General features: G+C 39.6%; 3 protein-coding genes and 1 non-coding gene across 4 annotated transcripts; 2 read left to right on the top strand and 2 right to left on the bottom strand.

The window, feature by feature from the left end:
- Nucleotides 1-361: 361 nt before the first annotated feature.
- cdh-1 (Cadherin domain-containing protein) lies at nucleotides 362-25,417 on the top strand. Its single transcript, NM_065240.3, has 20 exons — nucleotides 362-626; nucleotides 4,284-4,466; nucleotides 4,915-5,043; nucleotides 5,092-5,216; nucleotides 5,938-6,341; nucleotides 6,905-7,353; nucleotides 7,401-7,484; nucleotides 8,119-8,226; nucleotides 14,740-14,808; nucleotides 15,237-15,339; nucleotides 15,516-15,757; nucleotides 16,669-18,531; nucleotides 18,581-21,030; nucleotides 21,479-22,223; nucleotides 22,796-22,990; nucleotides 23,043-23,180; nucleotides 23,231-23,575; nucleotides 23,869-24,113; nucleotides 24,474-24,600; nucleotides 24,879-25,417. The coding sequence occupies exons 1-20, from the start codon at nucleotides 426-428 to the stop codon at nucleotides 25,011-25,013; spliced, it is 8,340 nt and encodes a 2,779-aa protein (NP_497641.2). The 5' UTR covers nucleotides 362-425; the 3' UTR covers nucleotides 25,014-25,417.
- R10F2.4 (RRP12-like protein) lies at nucleotides 8,959-12,568 on the bottom strand. The gene is made up of 6 exons (NM_065238.5): nucleotides 12,494-12,568; nucleotides 12,035-12,112; nucleotides 11,572-11,671; nucleotides 10,330-10,472; nucleotides 10,066-10,192; nucleotides 8,959-9,711 (listed from the first exon to the last, which is right to left on the bottom strand). The coding sequence occupies exons 3-6, from the start codon at nucleotides 11,621-11,623 to the stop codon at nucleotides 9,530-9,532; spliced, it is 504 nt and encodes a 167-aa protein (NP_497639.2). The 5' UTR covers nucleotides 11,624-11,671; nucleotides 12,035-12,112; nucleotides 12,494-12,568; the 3' UTR covers nucleotides 8,959-9,529.
- Nucleotides 13,118-14,214, bottom strand: R10F2.5 (Cytochrome P450; the record flags this gene model as incomplete). The annotated part of the gene is made up of 4 exons (NM_065239.1): nucleotides 13,118-13,345; nucleotides 13,388-13,483; nucleotides 13,534-13,782; nucleotides 14,125-14,214. 4 exons carry the CDS (start codon nucleotides 14,212-14,214, stop codon nucleotides 13,118-13,120), a joined length of 663 nt encoding a protein of 220 aa, NP_497640.1.
- Nucleotides 22,573-22,739, top strand: R10F2.7. The gene has a single exon (NR_052155.1). It is a non-coding gene; the product is annotated as an Unclassified non-coding RNA R10F2.7 (non-coding RNA).
- Nucleotides 25,418-25,495: the final 78 nt, after the last annotated feature.

The raw sequence follows: 25,495 nt of genomic DNA on the forward strand, positions 1-25,495 counted from the left end.
CCCCCCCCACCGCACACTGTCTCGCCCTTAATCTTAAAAGTGGTGTATCTCCGCGGGGAGAAGAGCTATCAAAAAGTTTTGAACTAACAAAATGTGGGCAATTTTAAGGGCTACAAAGTTTTATTTAATAATCATTTGAAATTTTTTTTTAGCTGAGATATCAGGTTTTGAAGTTTGTGGTACTTTTGAATACTCTAAAGCTGTGATTTTTAACATTTTTCCAACTTTTTCAATTTTCTTGAATTTTTTTTTATTTGCTTCTTTTTTTCTAATTGATTTTTGAGATTTCTTGAGTAATTTAATAGTTTTACCACTCTTTTTCCCCAATTTTTGCCCTTTTAAAATCTCATATTTCCTTAAATTTCAGACCCCAACCTCCGAAACATCATGTTCCCAAGAAGATAAATTAATCGAATATTCAAATAATGAAGTCAAAAAATAAGTGGAATATTCTAATATTCTCTCTAATATTCCTAATATTCCCAACATTTTGTCAGTGCCTAACCAAGTTCACTGTACCCGAATCCGCTCAAATTGGTACTCGAATTGGATGGATTTCTGGAAAACGGGAAGAATCGGCGGCTCCCAAGTATTTTGTGGTTTTTCCCGATGAGCAGACTTCTAAGGTGAGGGTTTACCATTTTCTGGGAAAAAGTGAAATTTTTCGGACAGCTGCAAAAAACTATAAGCAGTCAAAATATAGCCCTTAAAATTCCCTACATTTTACCAGTTGGAAACTTTTTTCTATTTTGTTGCCCCGCGGAGATACACCACTTTGAAGTTTGAGCGCGAGAAAGTGTGCGGCGAGGGGAGACGCAGTGTGCGCTAGCCGCCTGTGTCTCCCCTCCCCGCACACTATCTCGCTCTCAATTTTCAAAGGGGTGTATCTCCGCACAGATAAGTGCTTTAGAAAAATTAAAAAATGACAAAGTATAGCAAATTTTAAGGGCTACATTTTCACAGTTGACACATTTTCAATAACTTTGTTAGTTCTTAAGTTACAGGCAAAATTAGATAGTTTTCTTTCAGAAATTGATATTTTCCGATTTCAAATGTTTTTTCGATGAAATTCTGGGTGAAAAAAATCAAAATCAAATGAGATAAATTTTCAATGCCGCAACGTCTAATTTCTAGAGGATTCCAATGTCGGAATGAATAGGGCAGAAGATAATTGCGAACGCATGTTCCTTTTTCTTCTCCGTCTCCAGTGCCCCTTTAGTTATCCTTTCAAGGTTAAGACGTCAATGAAAAGAAAAACGGAATGGATAAAAGGAATGACCAAGGTGGCAAAACGGGATGGGGTGAGATACAAAAATTAGAAGATGGGGGAGACTTTTTGACAAATTTGTTAAAAACTGGACATTTTTCATGAAAAAATATCATTTTGGTGACTAAATTTTGTTTTAAAAACTCAAATTTTTAATATATTTCCTAAAAATTCTAAAAATTTGGAAATTCAAAACCATCTGAAAAGTCGGAACTTTAAAAAAATTTCAAAAATTCTATAGATTCGCAATTGTTGAATACTTCATATTTTACGTATTTTTTCATAATTCAGAAATTTAATTTTTTTTTAATTTCTAAAAATTCTGTAGATTTGAATCTTTGAAATTACTTTGAAATTTCTGAAAATTTGGAACTTATGAGAAACGGAATTTCGGAAATTTGAAAATTTCTGAAAATTTTGAAAATCGAAATTTTAAATAAAATAAAAAACAAAATAAAATTTGGAAAATTTTAAATTTTTAAATATGTAAAATTCTGTAAATTCTAAATTTTGAAATTTTCTGCTTTACATCCCTCAAAATGTTAAAATTATAAAATTATAAAAATTAAAAATATTCTAATATCCCGTAAATTAGCTGAATTAAAAAAAATTAAAATCATTAAAACTTATAAAAAATCTGAAATTTCTGAACTTTTGAGAGTTCAAAAAATTTTGAAAATTTGTTCGAAAATAAAAAAAAAATTACAGGAATTCTGTAAATTTCGAATAATTTGAAACTTTAAAATAATTCTGAAATTTCTCAACTTTTTAAAAGTTCCAAGATACCCAAAGTTTCTGAATATTTGGAAATTCTAAAACTTCTGTAAATTTAAAAATTTGTGAATTCCCCAATTTTGCATAAATCATTTTTGGGAAAAAATGTAAAAATTAAAAAAAAAGTGTTTTTTTTCTAATTTTTGAAAATACCTAGAACACTTCAAACTCTTCCAAATTTTGTGCTTTAAAATATGCTCCAGTTAATCAACCTATTCTCTTAAAGTAATACATTCAATGATTGATACGCTTTCCGCCGTACCAACCCAAAACACATTGGCAACAAGTAATTTGCATATTTGAGCACGTGCTCCATCTGTCTGCTCTTCAGTTTGAGCCCAGTTCACCGTGAAAAACCTCCCAATATATTTCAATGAGATTGATGTATATTGACAAAACAGGAAAACTCTGAACATATGCCACGTGGCAGTACATCAACAAACCGGGGGGGGGGGGTCCTCACTAATTACAGGGTCTTGATGGAGAGATGGGGGGGGGGGGGGGGGGTCAAGTAAAGACATAATGCAGATGGGTTAATTATAGGGACAGAAATGTTACAAGTAGGATTTCGGGACACAAAAAATGAGGGGATAAGAGGATTAGAGACCTCGCAAATCGAGTTTGTTGTTGAAAATTGTTGAAGCGGCCGACGTTTCACGGGACCCATAGCTGATTAATAGCAGAATAAATACTTTGAAATTTGAAATTTCTAGATTTTCTACTAAATTTCCACGTTTCATAAGGGTAGCAAACTTCAAAGTCGAATATCTCATCGGGGAATAGAGTTTGGAAAAAATAATCAACTACTAAAATATAGCTCTTAAAATTCCCTACATTTTCCTAGTTAAAAACTTTTTGATAGCTCTTTTCCCCGCGGAGCTACAGCGCTTTGAAAATTCAAGGCCAGAGAGAGTGTGCGGTGGGGGGAGACGCAGTGTGCACAAGTCCCCCTGCGTCTCCCCTCACCCTATACTCTTTTGCGCTGGAAACTTCAAGTGGGCATATCTCAGCAGAGAGTGGAGCTATGAAAAAGTTTTCAAATAACGAAGTGTAGAGAATTTTAAGGGCTGCAAAAGTGAATAAATTTCAAGAGGAAAAAGTTTTGGGAAAACATTGAAAATTCGGTTTTACCCAAAAAATTATTTAAAAATCCTCTCAAACACCATAGGAAAACCAGAAAACTAGTCAGTGTCTTAGCTAGGAAAATGTGGGGAATTTTAAGGGCTACGTGAAGAAATTAGTTTTGAAAAAAAAAAAAACTAAAAAATTGGAAGAAAATATTCGTTTCAAATTTGCCTATTTTTGGGGAGGAAAAAATTGTTTTAAAAGTTTAAAAAAATAAAAAATTAGAGAATTTCAAGGTTTCTTACAATTAATTTGGAAAAAAAATTCGGAAAGCATTTTATTTTTGAAAACTTAAAATTTTTCAAATATTTAGTGAAATTTCGTACCTTTTTATAAAATTTGACTGTGCACTTCTTAAAATTAAAAAATACTTGGTGGCCGAGTTTTCAATTTCCTCGGCCAGAATTATTTTTTGTCTATCTCTCTGTAATCCATCATCTCCGTGCGTGCCCCAAAAGTTTAAAGGAACATGCAAATTGCGAAACCCAATTTGTTAGTTCTAAGAGCACATTAGCAAGGGGTGTGTGTGTGTGTGCTCCGAGAGCATTCTATTCAAACAGAAAGTGAAGAAAAGAAGATACGATTATACTCATCACATTTGGCTAGGGCGAGAACTACTACTTAGAAGTCGATTTTCGAGAAAATTGGAACAGATTCACAGATTTTTGGGGGGGGGGGGGTCTGAAATTTGAAAAAAAAATAGGAAGCAGCGGACATTTCACGGGGATTTTTAATTTTTGAGCGTTTTCAATAATTGATGTAGAACTTCAAACCTTCATATCTCGACGGGGAAAATGTCTAGAAAAAAGTTGTCAACTAACAAAATATAGCTATTAAAATTCTCTACATTTTCTCAGTTGAAAACGTTTTCATAGCTGTTTTCCCCTCGGAGCTATGCCGTGTTGTAGTTTTAGCGCAAGAGAGTGTGTGGGGAGGGGAGACGCAGTGTGCGCTAGCCGCCTGCGTCTCCTCTCCTCCTACACTCTTTCTTTGTGTAAAATTTTAAACGTGGATATCTCCGAGGAGAACATAGTTTGGAAATTTTTGAGGTTTTTATGACAAATAATTATTTAATTGAAATATTTTCTAAAATAAAATATTCAAAAAATGTTTTCAGTTCCTGAAAGTCGACGAGCGAAGTGGTGAAATTTCAACAATTGCACATTTGGATTATGAAAAACGATCGAAATTCGACATAGTTGCTGTGAAAGTTGAAGAATCCGGAGAAACGATCGATATTCTTGTGGAAGTTGACGACGAGAATGATAATGCGCCAAGTTTTGCGGATCAGGTGGTAAAGGTTAGCATAACTCTTTTTGCGGGGGAGATATCGCAAAGTTGTCAACTGACAATATGTTTAAAAAATAATTTGAAACAAATTGTTAGTTGACAATTTTCCGATAGCACTTCTGGTTAAGAAGTTATAGGAGTCTTTGGAAAAAAAAAGGTTTTTTTTTTTATTGTCTAATGTACCTCATAACTTTGTTCTCTTTGAAGAGCAGCAAAAATTGTCAACTAACAAAATGCAAATTAAATATTTTTGAACAAATTTTTAGTTGACAACTTTTTGATATCTTTTGAAGTTTAAAAGTTATGGTCGTTTTAAGTTTTAATCTACTGTAGCCAAAAAAAGTCAGTTGATAATTTTTTTTGGAAGCATCTATGTATACTTAAAACGCTTCTGAATACTAACTCTTGATAAACATACAGTAAAAATAAAAGAGGTACTAACCTATTATAATTTTTAGCTAGAAATCTCCGAATTCGCCCAACTGGGCACCTCTTTTGCCCTGCCAACAGTGACTGATGGGGATGGTCCGAAATTTGATGTGCACCGATTTGTGATTCTTCAGGGAAATGTTAATAATGTGTTCAAGGTAAATATCTACAGTTCCCAATTTACGAAAACACGCGAAAAGTTTCAGTTAGCATCTCGAAAAGTGAACGAACAGCTGCAAGCTGATCTAGTGGTCAATGGGCAGTTGGATCGAGAGTTTCGGGATAAATATGAGCTTTTGATTGAGGCTCAAGATGGTGGGAAACCGGCAAAGTGAGTTAAAACAAAACTAAAACAATATATGCATTGGATTAAAACGTTTTAATAGCTTTAAAAAGAGCCAATATAAGCTGCTAAAGTTGAGTAAAGTAAGGTCGATGCACCATGTTTAAAATTGACCTTGCACAACTTTGGCGCTTTTTATCTCGGTTGTCAATTATATTAAAAAGTTGTCAACTGAAAAAATATTTATTAATTGTTTGTCTATAGTATTATAGTTGGAAAATTTTATTACCTTTAAAACAAACCAAGATATGAGCTGCTAAAGCTGAGCACTCCCAGTCGATGCACCACGTTCAAAACCTTACTTTGCACAAGTTCAACACTTTATATCTCAACGATTTTTGGTTTTTTCAAAAAGTTATCAACAGACAAAATATTTATCAAATATTTATCTTCAGTTTTGTAGAAAAATCGTTTTGATAACTTTAAAAGGGACCAAGATAAGAACAGCTAAACTTTTCGATGAACCATGTTCAAAAACTGAATTTCTACCGCATGATCAAATTTCGTAATTTTTACACCTTTGATAAATATTTTGGCCAATTTTAGTTTCATCGAAAAGTTGACTACTGAAAAAATATTAAGCAGGTTTTTTTCTATAACTTTGTAGTTAAACATTTTTTGATATAACTCTAAAAGGAATCATGTTACGAGCTGCTAAAGCTCAGCACTCTCATTCGATGCACCATGTTCAAACGTTGAAATTTTCCAGAATCGGCCAACTCCGCTGCTCAATTGAAATAATCGACGCAAACGATAATGCTCCGGTATTCTCAAGAAGCCGGTACACGGCATCAGTCTCCGCGAATATCTCAATAGGATCCCATCTTATCACAGTCCAGGCCACCGACGCAGACATCGGCGAGAACTCCAGAATTTCCTATGATATCAAAAAGACATCTGCCCCTTCTAATTCAAACTTTGCAATTTCTCAATCCGGAGTGATCACAACTACTGCTTCACTTCTCCCGGCTTCTACACATGACGTCATCGTTGTTGCTTCAGATCACGGGAGCCCTAGTTTGAGCTCTTCGGCCGTTGTGACTATTACTGTGTTGGGAAGCACTCTGTCATCCCCGCCACTGGATATTATTTGGCTAGTGGAGTCGAATTCCGGTGAGATTTTTTTGAAGACTGACAAAATTGTGAAAATTAGCTTTACTGCTCGGCATTTGGCAAAGTTTGGCCCAAAAATATTAACTTGGATCAGAAGTTGGCTAAACATGGGCAAAAGTTGGGCAAGACTTTGGCAAAACTTGAATTCAGGCGACATCAAAGTTTAGCCCAAGTTTCACCCAACTCTTGCCAAACTTCTACCCAAGTTTGAAACGAAACAAAAAAGTTTGGGCCAAAAAAACTTTGATGTCGCCTGAATCCATGTTTTGCCAAAGTCTTGCCCAACTTTTGCCCAAGTTTAGCCAACTTCTGATTCAAGTTAATATTTTTTGGGCCAAGAAGCTAGAGCCAAATGCCGAGTATTAGCCTCAAATCTATAAATACAAAAGTTAAACCCTAAACTTTAAACCCTTCTAACTCAAAAACTAAAAGAGCTATCAAAAAGTGTTCAACTAACAAAATATTTAAAATTCAATTTTCTATAATTTTGTAGTTTAACACTTCTTTCTAGCTCTTGCCAATTTTAAGTTACATACTTTTAAGTTCAAAACAATAAATTTCAGCTCATCTAATGGAAAACTCAACGTTAGGATCCATCGTTGCCAGAGTGAGCATTGCTCAACAATACCGTGACACAAAGCTCCGGCTCATTGGCTCATCAGCTCTCTGTCCCCAACAGACAGATCAAGCTCATGTCTACTTGCTCCTGCTCTGTGGGATTCTGGACAGAGAGACGGCTTCGGAGCACCATTTGAAGTTTCTACTCGAAAAAGACGGGCAGATTATAATAGAGCACCCGCAGTTGCTCACAATCGGTGATATCAATGATAACGCCCCGCAATGGCACAGCTCACAGATTCATATTTCCCTGAATCGGACGCAGGGAGGTTCGAGGACTTTGACTGCGAAAGATCCGGATTTGGGACAAAATGGATGGATTCGGTATTCGGTGTTGGATACCGAGCTGGTATCGATTGATAAGGAAACTGGACGGATTTTTGTCCCGAATACGGTTGGTTTTTGAAAAATTTCAAAATCTAGGTAAATAAGAAATTCCAGATCGACTGCAATATTGGGTCAGAGATTAAATTCCGAGTTCGCGCCGAGGACGGAGGGTCTCCAGCACTTTCTACAGATTTACAGGTAGCTAGAAAGTTTCCCAGTTTGACCGTAGAGCGCACTTTCAATTTTGGAATTTTTTCTGATTTTATTGTTAGAGCGCCCTTACATCATCAAAAATTTTGAAACTAACCTACATATTTTGTTAATAGAGCACGTTAGCTGTTTCGAATGAAAATGGTTCAGAAGTCGCAATTTATCCGTAGAGCGCACTTGCACCACACAAAATGATCATCGAAAATTTTCAAATTTTCCCATTTTGTCAATGGAACGCTTTTTGCAAAATCAACTAAAAATTAAAAAAAAAACTTTCTCAGTTTATCCATAGAGCGCAATTGCAATTTTATATTTTTTTAAGGATTAAAAATTCGAAATTTTGGCGGTTTGTCCATTGAGCGCAAATGTATTTCCAAATGAGAATTTTTGAAAAATTCCTATTTATCCGTGGAGCGCACTCGCAAGGTTAATGAAAATTCAAAATCTCTGTCTGGCTGTCTCATTGCGCTTTGATCTACAAAAAATGCGGGAATATTTTCCCAGAAAAATTTTGACGTCAGCACGCTTTTAACCTTGCGAAATCAGATGAGACGTCTGCGTCTCACCTTTCGCATTTTTGAAGATCAAAGCGAAATTTTATTTTTAAAAATAATTTTTCCAGGTTGTTGCCGATCTCCTCGACACGGAATCCAAGCCACCCCAATTTGAAAAAGCCCTCTGGCAAGTGGAAATTCCTGAAGATACCCCAATTGGCACGTGTTTGGTTAAGGTTAGTTATTGATTTTTCTCCGGAATTTGCGTCGAGAAACTCTTCGCGGGGCGGCCAGAAATTAATATAGCCGGCGGTTTTTCTGCGGCGAGGCAGAAAGAGGGAATTCCCTGGAGTCGAATAACTCATTTCCCCTGTCAGACAGAAGGAAGGGCAAAAGTAGGAAAGAAGGGAAGATTAATAATTTCTTGTGTTTCGTTTTTGACAGGAAGAAGAATACGTTGAAACATTTTTTTTGGGAAAGAGATTTTCTGGGGGATCGAGAGAGTAACTCTATGATACGTAAAGATTTTTTAAAAACTTTAACTGATAAAATGTAGCCCTTGAAATTTTCTATATTTTGTTAGTTGACAAATTTTTGATAGCTTTTTCGCTGTGGATAAATCTCAATTTTTAGCCAAAATTTTAAAATTGCACTTATCTCTAAAGTCTTTGCAGATAGAAAAATTTACACAACTAACAAAATGTAGCCCTTGGAATTTCCAACATTTTGTTAGTTGAAAATTGTTTGATAGCCCTTTTCACTGCAGAGATATGAGTGTTTAAAGTTGGGGGCGCAAAGAGTGTGTGGAAGGGGAGAGACGCAGACAGCGCGCGCACTCTCGTTGTCTGCGTCTCTTCTCAACTTTGAACATCTGTATCTCGCAAACCGTAAGAGATTAAAAAAAATTTCCAATTGACAAAATTTTCAGAATTTTAGTTTCTAGCGATTGAAGAAGAAAAAATTGAAAAATTTGGGAGAATAAGAATTTATTTTAAAAGAAAATCAATACAAAACGAGAATGAGACATGAGGAAATGTTTTGAAAAGTTGAATAAGAAAGAGGGTTTTTGAAAGTTGAAAGTACATAAAAATTATTTTTAAATGAAAATTAGAAATTACAGGCAAACTTTAGTAGGTATAAAAAAATTATGTCAAAAGTGAAGTAGTGGGATTGTTTTGGGATTTGAAGGTTAAAAAACAAAAAAAAATACAAAAAATATGTGTGGAGCTCATTATCGACTTTTGAATGTCACCCGACGCAGATAAAATCAATAATAGGCTCCGCCCATATAATGGATTTTTTAGGAAACTATGTACATCCGAATCACCGAGAGCACTAACAGGATTGTTTGGAAAAAAAACATTTTTTTGGATTTTTTAGAAAATTTTATATTTTAAATATGCAAAATACGTTATATTTAGAGATTTTTGAGTAAAAATTGGAATTTTTTTTTAATTTTTGGAATTTTTTGAATCTTTTCATCTAAAATATCTGGAAAAAGCTACAATTTTTTCAGTATAAAAAAATATTTCGGGCTTCTCATTCCGTCTTCTTTTCTGTGGTCCTTTTCTTTGCAGAAGCGGCTCTTTTCGGTCCGGCAGCACTAGTTGCTCGTTCACTGGCATTTGTTCCCGGGCGGGAGCTAGTTCCGGGACGGGATCCACTTCTGGTGCGGGGTTTGGTAGTTGTAGTGCTTGAGCCAGCTGATTCGCTTCTTTTGACTGAAAGTTTGGTTTTTTTTGGCGTTTTTGGGCTATAACTCTATCAAAAAATTAGGTATCAAAAAATTGTTTAGTGAAAAAATGTAGCCCTTAAAATTTCCCATATTTCGTTAGTTGGAAACTTTTTGATATCTTTTTTCCCCGCGGAGATACGCCACTTCAGAGATTCGGGAGCGAGAGAGTGTGTGGTTAGAGGAGACGCAGTGTGCGCGAGCCGTCTGCGTCTCCCCTCCTTCACACTCTCTCCCGTGTTGAACTTTAAACGCGCATATCTCAACGGGGAAAAAAGACACGAAAAAATGTCCAACTGATGAAATGTTTAGAATTAAAGTTTCTATCGAGTGCCTAGCAAACCTTTAGTCTTGGCAGTAGCGGGTCTCGCCACGGCTTCATCAAACATATTCAGCACACTTTCTCCCTTTGTCTTCTTCTTTTTCTCCCCGCCAGGCGCCGCCGCCGTTGGTGGACGTTTGTCAAGCTTCTGCAAAAAGGTTCTTGATTGTTTCAGAAAAATAAAAAAGTGTATCCTGTGGGAAAACACGTGAGAGAATACATGATTTTTAAGTAGTAAACAAGTGTGACGCCTGTGAGAAAAAAAAGAGGAAAACTGTGACACACCATATCATCCATAGCCTTTTTCAAGCTCTTTTTCTTTTTGGAAGCATCAATTCTTGTCACCGGATTGCTCTCTTCCACCTCTTTCGTATAGGTATTCTCGTCCTCTGCATTGTCGAACAGGCTCATTCCCCATACCTCGGAGTCTGAATGCTTCCAATTATTTTCGAGTCAATAGATAATAAAATTTAGATAATTTTGTTAGTTGGAAATTTCCTTCTATCTCTAACCATCCCAGAGATATGCGCGTTTGAAGTCGTCGGTAGCGAGCCAGTGTAGGGGAAGGGGAGACGCAGGGTGCGCGCCCCACCTGCGTCTCCCCTGTTTCAAACGCGTATATCTACGAGGGGAGAAGTGCTACAAAAAAGTTATTAACTAACAAAATATAGAGAATTTTTAGGGTAATATTTTGTGATAAACTAAATTTTGGAATATATTCTAGTTGTTGAGAAAACTAGTCATATATAAATGATGTCAACTAGGAAATTGAAGGAACATTTGAAATTTGTGGGCTACAACTTTGTATAAACTATTTGCAGTTCAAAGATAAAAATAAGAACATAGAAACCTTAGAATTTGAACATTGGTTTTTGTCGGCTTTGCACTGGCGATTATTTGTAACATTTCTCTATTTTGGGAGCTACATTTCTGACAATTAATTGTATGAACAAATCCCTACCTACGTAAATAATAATCTGACTGCAAAACTGGTGTGATTTGCACTTTAATCGTTCATAACTCGATGACTAAACTAGATTTTTTTAAATGAAATTTCGAAGTTGAGATCGCTATAACTCTGCCTAAAAACAACCTATTGAAAAATTTTCAACTAGTGAAATGTAGCCCTCAAAATTACCTGTCTTTTGTTAATTAAAAACTTTTTGATAGTTATTTTTGCTGTGGAGATATAACGATTTAAAGTTGCCCCGATGAGAGACTGAAAGGGGGAGAGACGCAGACAGCGCGAGCACTCTCGTTGTCTGCGTCTCTCCCTCTTTCAACTTTCAACGCTTTTAAATCTACAACGGTTATAAATTTGAGAGCATTTTTAATTGGAGTAATATCTAGAATTTAGTTTTCTATATATATAGAGATTAAAAAAATGGATACTTAAAAAAAAAAATTTTTTTTTATTTTCAAAATTTTTTAATAGTTTTTTAATAGTAAGCTCTGAGGGCTGGTCAATAACTACCAATATCAACATTCTAACACGTCTATATTGTTACTAATTTCCGGTTGACTTACCTTCAACATTTGACGTAGTTGTTGACGACATTAAGCTCTCAAAAAGTGCCATCTCGTTGCCCTCCTTACGATCCGACTTTCCCAGCCCGCCGCCTTGGATCTAATTTTTTTGAAAAATTAATTAGGTAATATAGGCGGAATAGACACTTTTATTTTATCTTCTAGTTAAAACGAAATTTTTTCGGAGAAAAACAACTAAAAAATTACCTTAATCACAGAGTTGGAAAGCATATTTCTTGAGCTTCAAATTATTTTTTGGAAATTATTCAAAAAGAGCAAAAACCGCAACAAGTAGTAATAAAAAAAAAGACAGAATGCAAAAAAAGAGTTCTCGACACCTTTTTCCGGTGTCTGACTAATGAGGTTGTTGGCTGGGGGCGCCTCGAGTCTCATGATTATTATCTCACCATTGTGAGAGAGCGAGAGAGCTAGAGAGTTGGTGAGAGAACCTTGATAAGCTCACCTTCATCAACCCATTGCCATCTCGATACGAGTTGGCTCCAAGATCCGTTGATCGCTTTGGTGCGTCCAGGGTGTCTGGCTGAATGATATACAAAATTGAAAAAGGAAAATGAATAGCCCTTGAAATTCTATCCAGAGCACTAGTTGGAAATTATTTAATAGCTCCATTTCCCGCGGAAAAATACGCGTTTGAAGTTAGAAGCTGTGAGAGAGTGTGCGAGGAGGGGAGACGCAGGTGGCGCGCGCACACTGCGTCTCCCCTCACTCTACGCTATCTCGCTGCCTCCAACTTTAAACGCGTGTATATCTGAAACGGTTGGAGTTAGAAGAAAACTTCCAACTATCAAAATGATTTAAATTTTGTTTTCTATTAACTGAGCAATAACTTTACGAATTCTGAGTTATGGAAAATGAGTAAAAGGCAAGTTCTTGAAGCGCGAAATAGTTTCCGACAACTCACCAAATCTTCAAACGGCGCGTACTTGAATGGAGTCGAGAATTCGCTGGTGTGTGTCACTTCTCCTTGGACAAAATACTGGAAAAATTGAAGTATCCCCGTTTTCCCCCAAATTTCTTTACAGCCACAGAAAAAAATCGAATTATTTCCGCAGAAATTTATTATCTACTTGAATTATTGGGAGAAGCAAAAGTGCAGAGGACATAAAATTTTTTCGGGAAAATTTGATTTATCGGTACAATTTTCTAACAAAAATGTTGTAGTTGACTGTCTGTTTCTTGATATCTTAATTATTCCTTGAGATATAGGGAAGACTTTTGCCTCAACCCCTCAAAACTTCAAACGCTCATATCTCGGTGAAAAATCATTATTTCAAAAAGTGGTCAACAAATAAATTGTAGCAAATTTTTAGAGCTGTATTCTGTTAGTTGACAAATTTTTTGTATCTCAGTCCTCCGCAGAGATACAGGCGTTCAAAGTTTGAAACAGCGAGATAGTGTGGGCCTCTAACTTCAAACGCTCATATCTCTGCGGTAAAGAGAGCTGCAAAAAAATTGTCAATTGGAAAAATGTAGAACATTTCCAGGCCTATAATTTTTCAAGCTCTGATTTTTGCTTCAAGCCATTTTAAGCTTCAGATTTCTTGCCCACCTTAGTCAACCCGACGGGCTCCCCTCCCAACATCAGCTGCACCGGTGAGGCTTTATCGAAGAGCACGAATCTCCCATTCGGCAACTGTCGGCAGTCTTTTATGAACATTGATACTTTTACTCGGGTGTCCTGAAAGAATACCAGCAACGAGTTCCGCAACATAAACCATCCCATTGGTCCCAGCGGCCTGTAGAATGTGAAAGCCTGAAGTTAAATTTCAGTGGAGCAAGCTTGAATCCGACTCACCATAGTATAGGCATGCTCCACTGCTGCTCCAATGTCCTTATCTAATGGGACCAAGTCTAAAAGTGCACGAAGATGATTCACAGTGATGGTCATTATCTGAACAAAGTTCAAATTTTCAAAAAAAGTGTACTTTTTGAGGTTCTCACCTGCTCTGGCATAGTCATCTTCATAAGTGCAAACTTATAGGACATCATCATCAGATCGAAAAGTTTGTCCATACTATTCTCATTCAATCTCATAATTGAGCAATGAGCAACTTTTTCGAAAAACATCTTCAGTCCTACTCTTGTGGGGGTCCCGTGCCCCTTGAACACCTCGTCAAGCGTCTTTTTGGCGAGGAATCCTAACATGATCTCTTTCACTACTTTGTCGCTTTTTTCCCGGTCTTCCACGCGCTGTAATTTTTTAATTTTTCTTTTTTCAATTCTTTTTTCCAAAAACCCATAAAATTCTCTACATTTAGTCCGGAAACAACTTTTTGATTGCTCTCCTCCCCGCTGAGATATGATCGTTTGAAGTTAGAGGGCGTCAGAGAGTGTAGGGGGAGAGGAGACGCAGGTGGTGCGCGCGCCGTTTGCGTCTCCCCTCAGCCCATACTCTCTCGCTGTCTTAAACTTTAAACGCGGATATCTCCGCGGGGAGAAGAGTTATCAAAAAGTTGTAAACTAATATTTTGTAGTGAATTTTTAGGTCTTTAATATTTTTTCAACAAAACTTTTTTAAAAAAATTATCTAACCTCTTTCTGCACCCTCAGCCGTTGGTCCAATACATACATCATTTCGACGCCCAAGTTGAGATAAAGAGCCGGGAACGCGTGGCTGCTCATTTTTCTGAAGCAAAAAAAAAAGTAAAAACTAACGGAAATATACAACGAAAAATAACAGAGAGCTCGGATGATAAGGGAGCAAAAAAAGAAGGAAAAAAACAAGAGAGCACATAAAAACAAAACAAAAAAATAACGCGGTTGTCAGGGTAACCAGGCGTCCGAAATCAGAAACAAGAAGCCGAGAAATGAAATGAAATTTAGGTAGAAGGGCCCTGATGTGTGTGTGTGTGTGTGTGTGTGTGTGTGTGTGTGTGTGTGTGTGTGTGTGTGTGTGTGTGTGTGTGTGTGTGTGGTGGGGAGAAGCTGCTCTCGGATCACACTAAAATTGCACACTAGTTTGAGCATAACTCCCTTCCCAATTACACCTGCTCTCACCGCTTGAGGTATTTTGGTAAAAAATTTACTTGACAGAATTTGTGTGTATTTACGGGAGTCTGTGTGGGCTTACAGAACGTTATGTAGATTTACGGGATTTGTGTAGATTTACGAGAGTCTGTGTGAATTTACTAAAAGCACAGCTTTCAGGTTGTCGCCAACAATTCACAATGTGGTAACTCGAAAAGGATACGATATTCGCTACAAAACCAGGATGAGGTATGTCGAGATTTACGGAATTTTGATGTCAATTTACGGAGAGAAACTAGTGTATATTTACGAGAGTTATTGTAGATTTACGGAGATTTATTGTGGATTTACAGTGACTACTGTAGATTTACGGTAATTGGTGTAGATTTACGAGAAACTATTGTAAATTTACGTGGATCATTGTAGATTTACGGAGATTGGGGGTAGATTTACTGAGGATATTGTAGATTTACGAAAAACTAGGGTAGATTTACGGAGGGCTATTGTGAATTTGCAAAGAATTTGCAAGTAGATTTACGAGAATTTAGTATAGATTTACGAGAATCTAGTGTGAATTTACGGAAATCATTTGTAGATTTACAAAAAACTAGTGTAGATTCACGGGAATCTATTGTAAATTTACGGAGATGAGTGTAGATTTACGAGCAATTTTTCAGCACCTCACTGTCGACACGATGTCTGGAACGGTTTGCATCCAGAAAACTTTTGATTTCGAAAAGCAGAAAAGTTATCAAACAACGGTTATAGCTACCAATGCAAGTAAGTATATATATATAAATGGAAAAAATACAATTTTGAGCAACCCGAAAATTGTCATGGAAACACGGCATTTTTCCAGAAAATTATAGGCTTGCTCGGGCAATGAGCAGGTGAATATATATTAATTATAAAGTGTGAGAGTTTGGGCTTATTTTTTGAAATTTTCCATTTTTCAGATTCTGAGACCTCAACGTCTCTAATTTCAATCCGGCTAAAAGATGTCAACGACAATTGGCCAATTTTCTACCCAAATGAGTATCATTTAACAGTCCGAGAAGGCCCAAAGCCTGAAGAGCCACTGCTTGTCGTTTCGGCTTCTGATATGGATTCTGGGACTTTTGGAGAAGTTTCCTATCATATTTTAAGCGAATCCAGCTCGTTTTCTATTAATCCAGTTACTGGGGAAGTTTTTGCTCAGGTAAGTGGGAAATTTGGTGAAGAATTACGGAGAAGTTAGTGTAGATTTACGGAGAAATGAATGTAGATTTACGGAGTGTTGAAGGCACTATGTGTAGATTTACGGTAGTTAGTGTAGATTTACGGAGAGTTGAATTTAGATTTACGGAGAAGGTTAATGTAGATTTACGGCAGTTAGTGTAGATTTACGGCGGTTTGTGTAGATTTACGGAGAAGTTAGTGTAGATTTATGGAGAGTTGAATGTAGATTTACGGCAGTATGTGTAGATTTACGGTAGTTAGTGTAGATTTACGGGGAGTTGAATGTAGATTTACGGAGAAGGTAATGTAGATTTAAGGAGAAGGTAATGTAGATTTACGGCAGTATGTGTAAATTTACGGTAGTTAGTGTAGGTTTACGGAGAGCTGAGTGTGGATTTACGGTAGTTTGTGTAGATTTACGGGAAAATTTAATGTAGGCTTATGGTAGGTAGTGTAGATTCAGTGTAGGTCGTGTAGATTTAAGGTAGTTTGGGCAGCTTTACGGAGAGTTGAATGTAGATTTACGATTAGTTTTGGGGTGTAGATTTACGATATGCGGATTAACGAGAACTAGTGTAGATTTGCGGTAGTTTGGGTAGATTTACGGAGATCAAAGTTTTACGGATGTTTGTGTAGATTTACAGAGTTTTGTGTGGATTTACGGAAAAATTGATGTAGATATACGGACAATTCAATGTAGATTTACGAATCAGTTTGAAAACTACGAAGATTTAGATTTACGGAAGCCAGACTAGTTCATCAATGACTTTGTGTAGATTTAGTGTAGTCAAACTAGGTTTGCAAAGTATTCGAGCAGTTTTACAAAGATCTATGTAGATTTCCTGAGTTTTTCTGTAGATTTACAAGACTTGAAATAGCTTTTTCTTTCAGAAACCACTTGCACGCGGACGCTTCCACCTAGTGGTCAGTGCAAAAGACGGTGGAGGTCAAAGCTCGGAGAATTCTGCAAACATTCATATTACCGTTATTGATAAGGACACGAAAACCCCTCAATTCTCAAGATCCAAGTATGAAATCCGAACAACTGAGGATATATTACCGGGAATCGCAATTGGAAGTGTTGGTGCAATGTCAAAAGTGAAATACTCCATTTACTCCGGCGATCAGGACCATAATTTCTCCATCGATGAAGACACAGGGAAAATCTATGTGACAAGATACCTTGATGCAGATGTTCATGATACAGTACTCCTCAATATTCAGGCAACTTTGCCAAGTGGGGAGTCGAATCAGACTCAGGTGGTGATCTTTATAGAGGATCATAACGATAACCCACCTCAATTCTCAAGTTCATTAGTTGAAATCTCTATTCGAGAGGACCTAAAGCTCCATGAGCCGTTCTACGTGGTTCAGGCAAGTGATAAGGATAAGAAGAAGAATGGAGAAGTGAGATACTCGATTATAAGTTCACATCCGGGAAGTTCCATAGAAATCGATCAATTCACCGGGCAGCTGAGCACCGGGAGTTTGCTGGATTACGAGGCCACTCGGAATTATAAGCTGAGAGTTAAGGCTACTGATCTTGGGATTCCACCGAGATCTTCTAACATGACACTGTTCATTCATGTCCTTGATGTTAACGACAATGCGCCGGAGTTTGAGAAGAGCTGGTACACGATGGAGGTATTGGAGAATTCCCCACCGAAGACTATTGTGGGGAAGGTGGTCGCCCGTGATAAGGACTCCCTGGAGAATGGACAAATTGTGTATAGAATCACAAATGGTTCGGAGTACTTTGGAATCGACGAGAAGCTTGGGAACGTGTACACCAAGAGAAGCATAGATCGAGAAGTCATAAGCCATGTGGACATTTCCATTGTCGCCGAGGATAAGGGGGTCCCGCCACGATCCTCTACTGCTTCAGCGAGAATCTCCGTGCTCGACGTCAATGACAATCCTCCATCCTGTCTCTCTATAACCCCTATTGTAGTGCCAGCGGGCTCCCCACTGAGCACAGCGATTGGTACCATAGTCGCGATGGATCCAGACAAGGGGCTCAATGGATCGGTTCTCTATAGAGCGCAACTGCAGAGTAGTCTTTTTGTGGTCAAGTCTAATGGAGATGTCTACTTGAGAAGACAGCTCAACGCGTCGGATGAGAGACATCAGAGGCTATCGGTGATTGTGTCGGATCAAGGAGTTCCACGGAAAAGTGTGGTGTGTCATGTGCCAGTGAGAATATCAAAGGGCAGTGCGGATATTCAAATTCAAGAGCCCTTCCAAAAATATATAGAAATCCCGAAGTCTTGTCCAACGGGGTGCCGACTTACAACTCTCAACGCTACTGGAGTGAGCAGCTGGTTAATCCAGAGCTCGGAAATCTCGAATCACTTTGCTATCCGGGAAGGTGTGCTGTTCATGATCTCTCATCCTATCCATCGCCCACCATATTCCCTAGTGATAGTGTTATCAGATAAGAATGATAGGCAGAAATCCATCCAACTGCGGGTTCTTGCATCAGGGGAAGCTGCCAACAAAGAGGAGACGATACGAATCTCGGATAGCAACTCAATTGGAACAAAGATCGGAAGGCTTGGAGAGAAGTCAGCGGATGGAAGCTTCTTCTACAGGTTTTCTAGTGAAGAAAGCTGCCCGCTAGAATTGGATCAGACTGGGGGATTGCTGTACTTGGCTGATGGACTTCGGAGAGGAGATACTCATAACTTTTCATGTTTCTTTGAAAAGTTCAATACTACCGATGGAAGTGCAGAGGAGATGAGAGTTGATTTAGAGGTTGGTTTGGAAGAGTAAGCAATTTTCATATAATTTTCTTGATTTGCAGATTTCGCGGACCAAATCCGACAAGCCTCGCTTTGACACTGGCCATCTACGAGTCAACATCAGAGAAGACACCCCCACCGGAAGCATCATCACAACTGTCAATGCGACCGTCTCCGATGATTCCGCATCTCCGATCAGCTACAGGTTCCCATTGCTCATCGATAACTTCTCAATCGACCAGTTCACCGGTGACATTACCCTAATCGACACCCTTCATTGGCATGTCACCCCAACCTACAACCTTATCGTGGAAGCATTCACCTCGGGTCCTGGCACGACTCTTCTGGTTACTGTAAACGTGGATGATGTCAATGACCATACTCCGTTCATTGTGAGCCAACCTACTGTACTATTACCATCCAGCTATCGAAAAGGAGGCATGGTGCATCGAGTAGTGGCTATTGATTTGGATAAGGACCCCGAGATACGGTATAGCTTGAAATACGCCGGAAGTGAGGTGGCAAAGGAGTTCTTCAAGATTGATGAGAAATCTGGAGAGATATTTGTGGTGGAGTCGTCCAGTGCACTTTCCACTAGCTTTGGCGGCGCTGGGCTTCCGGAAACTCTGACCATCCGTGCTACCGATCTTCAGGATCTTACTAAATTCGACGAGCAGAAGGTCTTGCTCAAGGCGTCCAATGCTTCCAGGTCCACGTGGCACTTCTTCGATGAACAGCACAAGGATGTCACAATCCTTTCAACTAGCCCACAAGGCTCTCAGATTCTGCAACTCAAATTCCAAGAGGGTGTCGATCTTCAGCTTATCCCTAGCTCCCCACATTTTGAACTGAAGAGCTCTAAAATTGTGCAAAAATCTGCTAGCGTGGCGACTGGCACTCAAAGATTTACTATCGTCGCGCAGAAGGATGACGAGCTGGACTACAGTACTCTGAAGATACATGTGGAACCGGTGTTCACGGAACCTCCGAAGATCTCATCGACTAGCTGTGGAGTCGTCACTATTGAGGAAAACGTTGGGATCGAGGATTTTAAAAGAATCTTGGCGACTGGCATGACTGAAGAATCAAGGTTCAGATTCCAAGGTAACGCTCCAAAGTTCTCGATCAACTCTACCACTGGCTCAATCTCGGTTCTCCCATTAGACCGTGAAGCCTCCCAGGAGCACCTACTCATCATAATCCTCACTGACGGCGGGTCCCGCAACGATTCCTGCACCGTCCGGGTTACTGTAGCTGATCAGAACGATAATAAGCCTCAGCTAGATGCATCCACTCCATCCGAGCTGGAAATCGCAGAGAGCTCTCGAGTCGGCGACGTGCTCCACCGCTTCCGCGCATCCGATATGGATATCGGACAGAATGGGAAGTTCAGTTTTGAGCTTCTAGAAGATAGCTCAGGCTCCCTGGATTTGGTTCCAGAGACAGGAGATTTGGTATTGAGAAGGTTGAGCTCGTTGCAATCCTGGAAGATCAAGCTCAGGGTGGTAGATCATGGGGTTCCAGGGCTTTATGTGGAGAAAAACCTGGAAATCTCGAATCGAAACCCGCAGACTGAGGCGAAAGCCCCCTTAGAATTTCTGAAGCAAACCTACCTGAGCACCATCGACGAAGGCTTGCCACGTGGACAATTTATAGCTAAGCTGCAACCAGAGCTCGCCGGACTCACCTACAGCATCGTGGAAGGAAACATCGACTCGGCGTTCTCAGTCGACTCCGAAGGAGTGATTCGAACCAATTTGGAGTTGGATAGGGAGATTCTGGAGCGGTACTCGTTGAAAGTTATCGGCACGGGCTCCGGGCAGCAAATCGGCACTCGGGTGGACGTGAGGGTGAACAACCTGAATGACAACGTGCCTTCTTTTCCGATGAGCAAGCCGCGGAGGGTGCCGGAGAACTTGAGAGTTGGTAGCTATGTGGCAACTGTCGGAGCAAAGGATGTGGATAATTTGGCGCCTTTGAGATATTTTCTGGTTTCGGATAGCTCTGGTCAAACTCCAACTCATTTCAATATCGATCAATTCACCGGAACGATTCATCTTACAGCTCCATTGGACTTTGAGGTGCTCCCCGAGCACACTCTTACTATCAAAGCAACTGATGGATCCTTCGACACCTTCACCAACCTTACCATCTTTGTCTCGGACATCAACGACAATGCTCCAACATTCTCGAAGCCTCTCTACCAGACCACCGTATCCCCCGCCACATTTTCCCCTGGGCAGCCATTCGCGAAAATTGAGGCTCACGATCTAGATGCTCGCGGAGCACTAACCTACTCGCTGGGTCAGGGGTCTTCGAGCATTTTCAGAGTTGCACCGGAGAGTGGGGCTCTATTCATGAAGGTGTTGCCGCCAGCAGGGGAGAGATATTTGGTCACGGTGACTGCTACGGATAACGGGGTGCCGAGTTTTTCAACGAGTGTGCCTGTCAGTGTGATTATCGGAGAGGCAGAGCCGACAGATAAGCCGGGATTCGAGAAAGCAGAGTTCAGGTGGGTTTACGGGAACTAGAAGATGAATGGAAAAATAAATTATAGGGATCTAATTTGGAAACAATTATTTTCGGCAAATTCTATAAAATGACAGATTGTACCATGTTTTTACTAAAAAATAGTGTCAAAAATATAGAAAATTACTTTGTCAATCTAAACATAAAATTTATTTCTGTTAAAACATTTGAGAAAATGTATGAAAATGGCTTGAACATTGCCAAGTGCCGGGCAACTTTGTAGAATCGAAAGTAATTGCCGTCTGCGTTTCCAAAGGCCGAGAACGGCTGGGGTCCGCCGGGAGTAGAGTTACAACAAAAGTGACAACTAATAAAATATAGCTCTTGAGTTTTCCTACAATTTGTTAGTTGACAACTTTTTTCTAGCTCTTTTCCCTTTGGAGATACATATGCTCAAAAAAATTTAATTTTTTAAAAATTTCTAATTCCAGATTCGAAGTAATGGAAAACTCGAAGATCGGTCTCCAAATCGGCAATCTCTCAGGTGAGGAGTCTCGCGAGTTCCACTACCGTATCCAGGACCCGGAAGCCTCAAAAATCTTCTCAATCGATAAATTCGGGCGGCTTTTCGTGGCGGGACCCATCGATCGGGAGCAGAGAGCAACGCATGAGTTTCAAGTGGAAATCGACAATGAGATGATGACATCACAAAAAGTTCAGTGCAAATGCCACGTCATTGTGCTCGACGAGAACGATAATTTGCCAGTTTTCACGTCGGTCGCTTACTATTTAAGTTTGAAGGATTCAATGGCTCACGGGCAGAAGATTGGGCAGATTATGGCGAGTGATCAGGATTCTGGAGAGAATGGAAGGGTGTCCTACCGTATCTTAAGCGGGAATGACCTGAACATTGTCACGTTGAATCCAGACACCGGATCCATTCAACTCAACGAATGGAATGATGCTCAACTCGACGAGTTTCCCAACGCCACGTGGCAGATCCTCGTCGAAGCTCGGGATCATGGACATCCAGCACGGGCAGCAGTTGGAAAAGTTCAGGTGTCGCTGAAAATGTCCAGTTGGAGTGGATCGGCGCCGTTCTTTGTACTGCCGGTGTATGAGGTACATGTGTTGGAGGATACTTCGGTTGGTACAGTTCTACAGAAGATTCGAGCAAGTAATCGATTGGGAATGCGGAATGATGGGCTACTGTACTCGCTGAAGGAGCATCAAGGGGTGAGGAAATTTAAGGTTTTTAGAGTTTTCATATATCCCCGGATAGTTATTAGCTTCGAACGCCAATATTTCGGCTGGGCTTAAAGATATCGAAAAATTGTTAACTGGCAAAATATAGCGCTTAAAATTCTCTACATTTTGTCAGTGAACAACTTTTTGCTATCTCTTTTTCCCGCGGAGATACGCCACTCCAGAGATTTGGGACCTAGAGAGTGTGTGGCTAGAAGAGACGCAGTGCGCGTGAGCCGTCTGCGTCTCCCCTCCCCCACACTCTTTTCTCGCGTCAAACTTTAAACGCACTTATCTCGGCTGGGCTTAAAGATATCAAAAAATTGTCAACTAGTAAAATGTAGCACTTGAAATTCTCTACATTTTGTCAGTGAACAACTTTTTGCTATCTCTTTTCCCCGCGGAGATATGCAGATGCCACTAGCGCCGTCTGCGTCTCCCCTCCCTCAACACAATATTTTTGTCTCTAACTTTATCTTTCCGTATCTTTTTGCAACGGTGCCAAGTAGTTGAATGTGGAAAAATTGTTATTTCAATAATTCTCAACATTGTTTTTTTTACAGAAACTCGGAATCGATGTAAAAACTGGAGAGCTCACACTAAAAACCCACCTGGACTGGGAATCCGAGCCGATCATCTCGATGTACCTCTCGGTGTCCGACGGGAATGGCCGATCGGCTGTGGTGCCGCTGAAGATTGTAGTGGAGCCCGTCGACGAGTTTGCGCCAGTATTCACCAAATCGTCGTACACTCTACAGGTATACTTTTGATCGATTCCCCTGAACGAGATTTTATCGATTTTTTTGACAGATTCCAATATCCACACCAGCAGGGGAATCTGTGGGGCAAATGCAAGCGATTGACGAGGACGGTGGTGTACATGGAGTCGTGAAATACTCGATTTCGGATAGACAAAGCACTGTGAAAATTGAAGAGCATACTGGAATTGTAACTAATGCCAATACATTTGATATATTTTTAACATACAAAGTTTGCAGATCCGTCTCCAAAAGCCCCTGGTATCCCGTCGTAACCTCACCATCGAGCAGATTACTGTAGTAGCCTACAGTAGCCCGACAAAGCAGTCCAAGACTACAGTATACCTGGAAATTGGTCCATTCGATGTTCAACCATCACTTCCGAAGCTTCTACTTCACTCGAAACCTGTCCAAATCGCGGTGGCATCTTTAATTCTACTCTTGTTTCTTCTCATTGTGGTTATCTGCATTTGCATGTGCAAATCTAGAAGGAAAACTCAGAATGAGAAGGAGAAAAAGCATCCGGATGTGATTGTCACCGCCGAACGGAGGCCCTCATCTCAGAAGCCAACGCTTCAGAAACAGGTGAGCTTTGAATTGATTTATTGCAAGTTTGAGTAAAGTTATCAAAAATTTTTTAACTAATAAAATATAGCCCTTGAAATTATCTAGAAACTGTTAGTTGACAACTTTTTGATATCTCTTCTCTCCGCAAAGATAGAAGCGCCAGAAGTTAGAGTAGCAAGAGTGTATAGAGGGAGGGGAGACGCAGGGGCCCTCGCTGTCTGCGCTCTGCGTCTCTTCGTCCTACACGATATTTTTTTTTCAAATAAACCCCGACATACCTGAAGCTAGCTGTAAATTCAAGTTTTTTACAGGTCTACTCAGTGAAAACCGGAGAAATCCGAACACTCTCCGACGCCCAACATCATCACCATCATCCAACTCACTCGATGACGTCATCAGTTTCCACGTCATCAGATGCTCTTCGAATGGTTCGAGGCAGCTCGCGGAGCCAAATGGACTCGGGAATTGATCCGGACAACGTATCAATCAACTCATCGGTCACAGATTATCTGGTGTCACTCGGAGTGAATGCAAACCCGATTCCACCTAGGATAAGGTAATTTAGAGCTTGGCCAGAGCGCTGGGAAGAGAAGATATCAAAATATTGTCAACTAACAAAATGCAGTCTAATTTATGGACTATATTTTGTTAGTTGAAAACTTTTTGATCGCATTTTTCTCCGTGGAGTTATAAGCGTTTGAAAATTGGATCGGCGAGAGATTGAGTGAGGAGGGGAGACGTTTTCTTCGAGTCTCCGTAAAAATATAGAAAGCTTTAAAATTTCCATTTCAGCAAATTCTGGTATTATCCAACAGTGAGTGGTAGAAAACTAGAAGTTAAATAGAATTCATGTAGTGTTCCCCAACGATATTCTATTTTTCATAACTCCCTAAGCAACTTAATCTCCCATTTTCAGGCCCAATACGACATACGACTCGCTGATGAACGAGTACATATACGCACGCGTCGAGGATGTCCTACCACCCGGACCAATCAGTCTAACGACCCCAAATCAACATTCCCTGCTTCGACAACCACTTTCGGTATGTCAATTTTCGTAAACTTCTTCGAATTTCCAATATTTCATTAGTTGGAAGTTTTTTGCTAGCTCCCATCTCCGCTGAGATATACACGTTTAAAGCTGTGAGGGTGAGGGAGTGTGGAGGGAGGGGAGACGCAGTGTGCGCGCGCTGCCTGCGTCTCGTCTCCCCCACACTCTTTGCAGGCCAAACTTTCAACTCGTATATCTCCGCGGGGAAAAGAGATATCAAAATGGTTTCAACTAACACTATGTAGGAAATTTTACGGGCTATGTTTTCAGACCAGCAGCAGCGTTGCCTCTCGCCGTCCGCCACCAATCATTCCATCGTTTGAGCCCTTGACAGAGATTTTCAATGAAATTGTCGAGATGCGAAAACAGGATGGCCGAAAGGAATATATTCAAGTGGAAATCTAGGCCACCGGTTTTCTAAGCCACCCACGTCGTGTCAGAGTGTCTCATTGTTTTTTGATCTACGTAGATCTTCTAAAAACGCGGGAGAAGAGACCCAGACTGCTCAACTCAGTTTGCAAGGCTAAGAAAGTTCACATAATTTTGGGGAAAAAATTCCCGCATTTTTGTAGATCAAACCTTAATGGGACATCCTGGCACCACGTGGCCACCTAATTATAATCTCAAAAATACTTCATTCAATACGGTTTTTTATCTTCAAAAGTCCCCCCACAACTCAGGTCGACGAGCTTTTCTGTATGTTTTTCTTGCCTTTTCAGTGTATTTACTTGCATTTTTTTGTTTAGTTTTTTTATTATTATTTTCATTTTAATGGTGCTAAGTGTGAAATAAATTCGCTTAATACTGAATTTGCGATTTTTTGGGGGTTTTGTGAAATTATAAAAAAGGCAAAACATGTACTAAAACGTATGTTTGTGACCTTCTCC

This window comes from Caenorhabditis elegans, chromosome III, assembly GCF_000002985.6.
Source record: "Caenorhabditis elegans chromosome III".
NCBI lineage: Eukaryota > Metazoa > Nematoda > Chromadorea > Rhabditida > Rhabditidae > Caenorhabditis > Caenorhabditis elegans.